The sequence below is a fragment of the Pagrus pagrus genome (assembly GCF_965226575.1).
Source record: "Pagrus pagrus genome assembly, chromosome: 17".
NCBI lineage: Eukaryota > Metazoa > Chordata > Actinopteri > Spariformes > Sparidae > Pagrus > Pagrus pagrus.
Genome location: NC_140201.1, coordinates 14,086,795 through 14,096,857, shown reverse-complemented (window position 1 = coordinate 14,096,857; position 10,063 = coordinate 14,086,795). Strand labels below are relative to the sequence as shown.

At 46.8% G+C, this 10,063-nt stretch overlaps 1 protein-coding gene across 1 annotated transcript; it reads left to right on the top strand.

Moving 5' to 3' along the window:
- Positions 1–235: 235 nt before the first annotated feature.
- trib1 (tribbles pseudokinase 1) lies at positions 236–7,843 on the top strand. The gene is made up of 3 exons (XM_084379065.1): positions 236–957; positions 1,755–2,047; positions 5,373–7,843. The coding sequence occupies exons 1-3, from the start codon at positions 655–657 to the stop codon at positions 5,845–5,847; spliced, it is 1,071 nt and encodes a 356-aa protein (XP_084235191.1). The 5' UTR covers positions 236–654; the 3' UTR covers positions 5,848–7,843.
- The last annotated feature ends 2,220 nt before the right edge of the window (positions 7,844–10,063 follow it).

Here is a 10,063-nt window from a genome sequence, read left to right as displayed (position 1 = left end):
CCTCTCACATGCTCAGGCTTCTCTTTTTTTTTCAGTCAGATCTCTCAGAGAGGAATTCATGACTCCATGACAAACACGGGGGGGGAAATCACGTTAATGTTTGCACCATATGCTCAGGCAGTCTTCTGTGAAAGGTAATACAGCAGGAGGTTTCATCAGAGCAGCCGAGCTGAGCTGGAGTCGGTGCCGTTACAGGATTGCTCAATGGTTGTGTCACCACCAGGAGGCTGGACTGGTCGGGCGGAGTGTTTTGAGCTCTGATCTCAACATCACCGGAGCTCACTCACTCACTGCCTCTCTCTGAGCGTGAGGCGGTCTCTCTTTCTCTCTCTCTCTCACTCACTCTCTCTTTTCTTTCTGTCTCTCTCACCCAGTCTGGACTCTGAAGGGATCGGGATTTTTGTTTCTCACCAAAAAAAAAAGTACACAGACCTCAGACGCACGGGCAGAGAGGACCTGGGCTGGATTATCACCGAATCAGAGAATCCGCTGAACTTTCATAATTTTTTTTTGATCACACGGGGAAATGGAGCGCGCGGTCGGCTGTTTATTCTAACAACCAAAGGACACATCCTAAACAAGTCTTGTGTTTTTTTTTTTGTTGTTGTTCTTTTTTTTTTTTTTTTTCTTTCGCGGTGAATCTGTCTCGTCAGGATGAACTTGCAGTGGAGCAGCCCGGCACCAGCTTGCATCCGCACCGGGAGAGTCGCGCACAAGCGGCTGGACTCAGACGATCAGCCGCCGGCGAAATGCGCCAGGCTGAGCGCCGAGGCGGGGGACACGCAGGGACTCCTCGGCACCTCACCCGGGTCTCCCGTCAGCCCCGTCTCCAGCCCCGTCCCGGCGACCCACCAGGGGCCATCCCGGATAGGACCGTTCCTGCTTCTACCTCTGGCGGACCGGGAGAGCGTGCACAGCGCGATGAACACCGACACTGGCGATGAGCTACTGTGCAAGGTATGCGCAATCCCGTCATTGTGCAATTTCTCTGAATGAATGGTGTTTCAAGACAGCGCGTTGCTCAATCGCCTGTCTGACATGTCATCAGCATTCGGCCGACTTTCTCACCCCGGTGTCGCCGCTGCTGCTCTCACGCGAAATGTGGCAACAGCAGCGGTGTTGCTTCATGATATAGCCTAATAAATCCCGAACGACAATAATAAAAACCCTCTCTGATTATATTGTAAATCTGATCACGAGCACATGAAAGAAAGAGCCGAGGCAACCCCAGCAAAAATCCCGTGCTGCGCTGCGCTCAAGCCCACCTATCCTCGTCTGTCAACCCGGGCTCGTTTGCATACACGTCACTGCAATACGCCACGCCGTGACACACGAGAAGAAGAAAAAAAAAATGCAAACATGTGAGACAAAGAGACACTATCGTGATTAGGATCTGCCCCGATAACGACAGTGGTCCCCCACCCTCCCCTCATCCGCTGTTCCGCATCTGTTTGTGTTGCACGATAGACTCTGCAGGCGTTTGGCTTTGTTGATTAATAAAGTTAATCGCTTCATGCTTTGGGGATTCATTTGACACGCTCATGCAAAAGCAGCGTACTGAGCCGGAATCAAAGGCACATCCCACGCCTGCTTTTTTTTTTAACTCCCTGCCAAATTTGCATGCCTGTTTCCTCAGATGATCATTAAGAGCACACTGACCCATTGCATCCTCTCTCTCTCTCTCTCTCCCTCCCTTCCTAATTTCCATCCTGCATCCCCATCCCTCCTCCTCCTCTTCTTCTACTCTCTCCCAGGTCTTTGATATGGGGGTGTACCAGGAAAAGATCAGACCCTACGGGATCCTTCCAGCCCACAAGAACGTGGCCGGCATCAGGGACATCATCCTGGGCGAACGCAAGGCCTACGTGTTCCTGGACAAGGACTTTGGGGACATGCACACCCTGGTGAAGAGCTGTCGCAGGCTGGACGAGGAGCACGCCTGCAGGCTCTTCCGTCAGGTGGCTCTGGCCGTGGCTCACTGCCACCAGGCCGGCATCGTGCTGGGGGACCTCAAACTGCGAAAGTTTGTCTTCGCTGATGAGAAAAGGTGAGAAGTGCACCTCTGGCAGGAGCTCTCCACTCGCAGTCTCGACACCTGAGGTTGTTTGCACCTGTTCTGCGTCACTTTCAGCAGTTTTCATCCACCCCTAAGAGCGTCAGTTAACTTTATTTGTTAAAAGGTGCACTATGTAGTTTTGGGGAAGAAATTCTAATCAGAAGAGAAAAATAACAAGTGAAGAAACTGAATAAATCAAACCCTTCTTAAGAGTCCCCTCCTTTCTGACTTCACGCAGCGTTCTGGGGACCTAATAACCATCTGAGGACCGCTTGTTTATTTAGTCGTGGAGACACCTTATATCAGATAAATACATCTGACTCTGTATCAGTACCGCATTCATTTTGCTAAATGAAACATTTCTGATTTTTTAATTTCATAGTGCACCTTTAATGCGTGCAAGTGTAGCGGGACGTGCCAGCGAAGGCAGCAGCTGATACACACAGGCCATGTGTGCACATATCGATGTGGGCACAGATAGAGTAGGAGGTTCTGTACTTGTGGAGGCAGACTGCATCGCTTCCCAGATTCTCGCCCTCTCTGTCTGTCTCCCTTTCTCACTCTCTCTCGATGTGTCTCTTTGTATGCGTGTTTGTTTTGCATGCGTGTGTGTGTGCGTGTGTGTGTGTGTGAATGTAGTGGGTGGTAGTTTTGGCAGAGCCGCTAGACGAGGATGGTGAATGAGACAATCATCCCCCCTTCTGCGGTCTATATCTTAGAATATATTTATTGCTCATTATTTCTTAAGAAATTACATCACAACTATGCTGCGGAATAACTGATGCTCCCGACGAGGATTCATTCAAACACACTTCTTTCATCCACGAAGGAGGAGTTCGGATTCAAAGTGCTTTCTCCCACACTCGCACTCGCACACATTAATGCCTTAACGCCTGTGTCGCTAAACGCTGCAGGAACACACACAAAACCCCTGCTTACAAAACTATTTGTCGCCTCTTTGCCCTTGCGTCACTCTCTTTCCTGTAAGTCAACCCCCCCACCCCCCACCCCCCCTCCTCCGGCTTTCCAAATGCGCCTTTTTCATGGAGACGTTTCAACAGTAACATTCTGCAGCCGTGACCTCTGGGTTTGGGGGTCGCGCTGGATGAATGAGAGCAGACAGCCCAGTGAGAGAAGTTGAAGTTGGTTGTGTCCCTCTGATAGCTATACGGCTGCAGAGCGATGAGTCACAGTGTATATGTGCAGAGGGGAAGAGGAGGAGGAGGAGGAGGAGGAGGAGGAGGGGTGCCTGCAGAGCTCATTTTCTCTCTTTCTTTGTGTGTGTGTGTGTCCATACATGCATTTTTTGTATGGCTGCTGATTACACATTCTGAGCTGCAAAGCTTTTTATCCATAATTGAGTATCTCGTTGACAACAATGCAACATTATGAGACCCACAAGATACACTTGACCCTGCAGTTGCATGATAACACGTTCTCTGGCGACGTACATACCACAGTGCCACCGCAGATGATCCTCCTGTGATGTAAATCCAAAGCTGCAGATCTTTGCTGATAGCGTTGGATGGCGTGTGTGTGTGTGACATCATGGAATATCTCCAGAAAGTCTGCGCTTTTGTACACCTCGCTGTCCAATCGCAGACAGACTTACGACACAAGTCTGTGTATGACCTCATTTATTCTCTCATACATTCCTCCAAAAAAAAAAAAAAAAATCACAATCAGGCATCCTTCAAACCCTCTGTGATGCAATGTCCAAGCCAACAATGCAGCGAGTCGAGCCCGAGACGGAGAAAGTCACAACAATTTGACAAATCTCTGTTCATACACACACACACACACACACACACACACACACACACACACACACAGTGCAGTTGGAAAAGCCAGTTTAGGGAAGGTGACTAGCACTATGAAGCATGCAGCGTTTCACTGCTGGGCCAGCCTTCCCGTGCGTCACTGATGTGGCAACAGCCATTTGAGGGTAATTATGGGATGGCTGGCGCCGCGAGTGTGGGACCCAGGTGCAGATAGCCTCGGCTCGAGAGAGAGAGAAAGAGAGAGAGAGGAGGAGAGAAGATATGTACTCTCAACAGAAGGATGAGTCACTCTCTCCACCCCTCTACCTCTCTGTGTTCTGTTTCCTTTTCTGTCTGCAGCTCTCCTCTCCTGACTTATCTCCTCCACTATCTTGGTGTTTTTAAATATCGGTTGCGTTCTATCTTGGTCCTTATGGCTGTCTCTCTTTTCATCCTCTCTCTCTCGAGCTGTCTATTTCTATTTCTCTCTCCTTCCTCTCCAGCCTCTCTGTCTGACATCTGAAGTGTCTCACGGAGTCGACCCCTCGTGCCAGTGAAAATGGCACGCTTCTTATGTGCGTTTGACTTGATAAATCCTCAATCGCTGTGTTAGCCCTCGGAGCAAATCTCAAGAGGCACAAATTGCTCTTTAATTAAAAACATAGCACCTCTGTTGCCGCAGAAAATTCATCATTCTTGAAATTATTTAGCAATAGATTTACGCCATTAGGAGCTGCAAAAGTTTCCCATCGTGTGCTTTTTCGTCTTTGCCTCATTCTGGAAATACACTCTCACAATCTTAGTCGCTCTGGCTCTGAACTACATGTATGTCCTGTCATTAACATGGCTAAATATAGCACTGTGTGTGTGTGAGGGGGAGGAGGGTGCTGGCGTATATTTATATGTGTGCTTATGTGACCGTTTGTGCCAGGAAGTCATTGGAAATTTGCTTAGGCAGCTCTGCTGCTCAAATGAGACTCACTGATCTGCACTTAGGTCAATGTAAGTTCACTGGTGTCGTGTGTGTGTGTGTGTGTGTGTGTGTGTGTGTGTGTGTGTGTGTGTGTGTGTGTGTGTGTCTGTGTGTCCATCTGTCTGTCTGCTGTGCAGTTTACAGCAAGGCTAAGGGAGGGATGCTTGTTTTTCCATGATGCAATCAGTGATCTACATTCAACAGATCTCTGAAATGTTTGACAATGTTATACAAAGACATCGTTAGAAATAGACTCTCTCTCACACAAACCTACACGCACACACACACACACTCAAAGTACTTAACTTCCAACAACAGCACGATGTGACTTTGGGCTTTGGGAAATTGTGATGAGCATTATGAGATTAAAGGTGCACTATATAGTTTTGTTTATTCAGTTATGAAGTTAAGAGTTTGTATTATTACCTCACTAATATTGTAAATGTTAATATTCTGAGTTTGAATTAATTTTCCAAAACAACAGCGCCCCTTTAATCGATACTGAAAACAAAGGAATCTACATTTTTCAGTATTTCCGAAGCTCTTAAATGTTCTGACCCTATTTGAATTTTTTTCCTCGCAGGACGCAGGTGAGACTAGAAAGCCTTGAGGACTGCCGCGTCCTGGAAGACCCCAACGACGACTCCATGTCGGACACCCACGGCTGCCCTGCTTATGTAAGCCCAGAGATCCTCAGCAGCTCCGCGCCTTACTCGGGCAAGATGGCCGACATGTGGAGCCTGGGGGTCATGCTGTACACCATGCTGGTTGGCCGCTACCCCTTCCACGACCCCGACCCGGCCACGCTGTTCTCCAAAATCCGCAGAGGCCAGTGCTGTTTGCCAGAGGGCTTGTCGCCCAAGGCCAAGTGTCTGCTCCAGAGCCTGCTGAGGAAAGAACCCTCTGAGAGACTCACGGCGACTGAGCTGTTCGCTCACCCGTGGTTCCACCAGCCGCCGTCGTCGCAGGAAGTGGCGCTGGGGGAACAGGAAGTGAGCTCGGCGGAACAGATGGTGCCGTCCTTTGACGTGGAAGAGGATGATGATCTGTTCTGCTGACGGACTCAATTCAGCTGAGTCTGGCCCAGGGACCAAAACAGAAATGGCTACGAGGGACTCATTGTTGTTGTTTTTTTTTACATTGGCACTTTTTAGAAACCCATTTGTGTACTGTTGAGTGTACATACACCCTCAAGCTTTCTACAAAAACTTACTGTACTGTATTTTGTTGTCGTATATGTGTTACTTGCTAAGGGCATTGTCCACAATGATCATTCATTGTGTTTCTATATGTGTGTGTTTTTTTTAAATAATTTGGTGCTAAAAGAAATAACTCAGAAAACGCCAGATCATGTCAACAAAATTATCTCTGCAGGCTCCCATGAGTGTATCACAAAATATTAACCCATGGCAAATAAGACACTGATGCTTGCTCTCAGCCTGGACTCACGAGGCTTCAGAAGGGAGGCAAGGGAGAGCAGGATGTTGTTCCTCTCACTCTCTGACCAGGCTGGAGGCTTCACCGGCTGACTCACCGACTGGCTCGAGGAAGGCCTCGTACAAGCTTGACGTCTCGCAGCAGGCAGTGTCACAGAGTGAGAAAGATGGTTAGCAGAAGACTGATGTGTCACCCTCAGCGGGGACGCTACGAAAGGTGTTTCGCTGCCAATCTGGCAACGTCTCAGCAAGCGGAGAGCATTTACAAATCTCACACCATGCGCAGAAGGTTGAGGGAAGCAGGGTGGCACTGATGTAAGACTCGCGGAAAAGCTCACTCAAGAACAAGCAAGCGGTGGCACTGGGCTAACAGACAGTGGAACATTTTCTCAGTTTTAAGCGTTGAACGTAAAACATTTTCTTTCTCTTTTTTTTTTTCAAAACGTGCACAAAGCTAAATAAATCAGATAAAGGTTACATCTGAACAGGAAGCTACATTACCGGGGTCTGGCCTTGCAAAATTTGACTGTAATCTGTGTCTCTAACACTAACGCTTTTGGTGTAAAATAAGACGCTGCAAGGGACTCACGTGTCTTTGCAGCAACGGACATGGTTGGATAATTCTTGCACCTAGAGGCATGCTATAGCAGGAGTTCTGTGAAAAAGTAAAAAATACGCAGAATTCAAACGGCGCTTCCTCCTGACGCTACATGCATTATCTCTCAATCCAATGACGGTTGTGTTTCTTAAGAAATTTCCAGTTAATGAAGCATCGAATGAGAAAAAGGAAGACCTCTGTTCATTTCTGTTGGAACATTATGTCAAACCGCGTTGCTTTGACAAAGCCGAGCTGTGCTGAGTGTTGTGCCCGTATCACTGTGTTTCATAAACTGAATGGCTCTGAATCAGTCGCAGTCAGGCGATATTTGATGTTGGTTGTCGGATGATGACTCAACTCTCGAGCGTGTCTGTGGAGAATGGTCCTGACCTTGGCTGGAAGAATCTGTTCTGACTGTTTCACCTCTTTAATGGTACTTTTTTTTTTCCTCCCCTTAATTTGAAATGTTTCGCCGTTGAAAGCTGCGGAGACTAGTCATCACAGTTAGTGACATGATGTACCATGCTCGAAAAATTTGTGTGACAGGCGGATGTGGTCTGCAGCCAGCTATTACATTCTGGCACAATTGTTTTGACAGTGGTACTAAAAATCTTGGGAGCGCTGTGCATTAAAAGTTTTGGGTCACGTGGTAGGCTGATAAAACGTACGTTGCGGTTCTTTAAATATTCTTTCTCATCTGCTTGAGACACCAGATGGGAGCAAACTTGTGACAATCTGAATTGTGTCGCACAGAAAAGTAATTTAAGAGATTTATGGTTTTGTTTCTGGTTCATACATGTAGAGTGAGTCACACCTTCATGTGACATGTAGAGTAAACTGACACGGGTGCACAAACTTCATATTGCACTGTGAATTATGTATTTGTGACACAACCTACAGGCTACTATTGGTCCAAACAGGTTACACACAAGAGATATATTCATTGTACAAAAGATGTAAATATGTATATTTGAAATATGTGTGAAGACGTTGAATAAAGATCACATTTTTTCATATTCACATGGCCGTTTCTTGTTCATTTATGCTGCGAACACCTGCGAGTTACACATGCCTCGAAGGTTTTGTCCTGCGAGAATTACTCCACACAGCTCTTCATCACCGTGAGAGAGATCCACGTCTGTTCGTTTTCTCATTTTCCTCACCGCTTTCAATTTCATCCTTGCGAGCGAATAAACTCTCCCTCTCTCTGCATCTCTGCCTCTAACCGTTTACTCTTCTCTGACCTTTGCGTAATGTAACATTTAACTCCTCAAACACACGAATGTCAATAGTGGGTCAGTGTCTTTTCCTGGAAAACACAAAGGAGAGCACACACACACCACTCTTCTCCTCGGCTACAGGTGGAACACGAGGTCAACTCATAAAACAGTGAACACCGGCAGTATTTAAACTCAAATGCGTATATTCTTCTTCATCTCGTCCACATTTGCTTATGAATCATTGTTTGACCTATAAGAGCTTAGCATGTCTCCACCGTCTGTGTGTTATGACTACCTCAGGCACGGCTGGCTGGGGCTTGCGTAAGCGTTGTGAGTGTGAGCGTGTGTGTGTGTGTGTTCATGCGCATACCTGCCTGCATGTCTACATTCGTGTGTATGTGTGCGTGTGAGAACAAGAGTCAGATTAGGTATCAACAGGGTAGCTGGAGTGTCTCAGCTGCTGGGAAGCTGCCAAACCAGCGGTTACCCAACACGTCAGAGCCAGGTTGCTCCGGGGATGACAAGAGGGCCCCAAAAAGAAGGCGAGTCGTAGGTCGAGTAATGAGTATCTGGAAAAATGTGTGTGTGTGTGTGTGTGTGTGTGTGTGTGTGTGTGTGTGTGTGTGTGAATGGGTGTGTTTGAGAAGGGAGGTGGTTGTGGGAAAGTGTGTGAGGAAGTTGGTTTTGTTGAGATGAAAAGGTCTGTCATTCAGGCGTCATTATGGATCCCACTGCTTTTTGTGTTAAGATCCGCCCTTCTCCGCCTCTGATTGGTTGAGTATGTTGGTTGGGTTGGTTAGCTTCAGGCATGATGAGTGATATTGGTTGGAGTATAAGAATATCAGGGTAAGTTAATCAGAGGCAGAGTCGAACCAATCACAATGGTTGCTTACAATAATCACAACTTCTTGTTTTGACATCTACAGATACTTGACTCACCAATGAGCTGCCTCTTTTGTCGAGTTGTGATGTTTAACCCATTCGTGAAAGGCCTAAGTTTAGCTAACCCTAGAAACAGAAATATTAAAGGTAAAAATAACTTTATCCAAACATTATGTAGTGTCCCAGGCTCACTGGGAAAACTGTTGCTAGCTGTTTCCCTGCTTTCAGTGTGCTAAGCTAAATACCTAGTTATGTAAGCTGAAAGTTACGGTGAGAATTGTAACAGAGGTGTTTTGTGGCGAGTGGTAAACAGAGGTTAGGCTTAAGGAAATGCTCTCAGGTATATTGTGTGTCTCTGTGTGACCTCATCCTGTCCTTTGGCCACAAGTGGTAAACTTTATCCTTTCGTGTGAGCCGGGATCATTAAGAGTTTCCCAACCACATAAACTTTTAAATGACTTCACAAACTTCCTCTTGGATCACACACACCGGAGCGTCATCAGATATTTCCTTGATCCTTCATGACCTCACTTGGTACAGTATAAATTACAGAGAAAAGTAGTTACTCGTATTTCCAGGGATGTTTCTGGGCTGCAATCACATTTATCACCATATATAACTGAGGAATTTAAACTCCTCAGATGAAAACTATGTGGGTTGTTTTTGACGATCAGTGTGGACCATACAGGAAAAGGGTATATCATGGGTGTCGTCCCGCCCTGTTCCTCCCTCAAAAGCCACACAAGGAAGTGAAGAAGCAGATCTGAGAGTTATCAGTAAACCACCTGTCTCTGTGTCTGCGCTGAGATGATGTTAAGCATTGTTCTCTTACCTGGAACTCTTTGGCACAGACGAGCGCTCCTTTGATGCAATGGAAACCATCTGCACTGTTTAAATGACTCTCTGACCTGATTTATGTCATAACACAATCCCTGGAGGAATGTGAGGTATTGTGTTGATCATAGTTCAGCGAGTGAGTCTGAATGCTTGTAATCAGGCGAGTATTTTTGACTGTCATCTTAAATCACATAGGCATACCTGGAATTCATTTGAATGGAGTCAAGTTATGATCTCTGCTGCGCCCCTGTGGACCTGCGGTAAACTGCAGCTTTGAGGCTGAGACATGCACTGAAACACA

Coding starts and splice junctions, on each gene's coding strand:
- trib1 (XM_084379065.1), top strand. CDS start 655: ATGAACTTGCAGTGGAGCAGCCCGGCACCAGCTTGCATCCGCACCGGG. Junction 958..1,754: donor GCGATGAGCTACTGTGCAAG/GTATGCGCAATC, acceptor ACTCTCTCCCAG/GTCTTTGATATGGGGGTGTA. Junction 2,048..5,372: donor GTCTTCGCTGATGAGAAAAG/GTGAGAAGTGCA, acceptor TTTTCCTCGCAG/GACGCAGGTGAGACTAGAAA.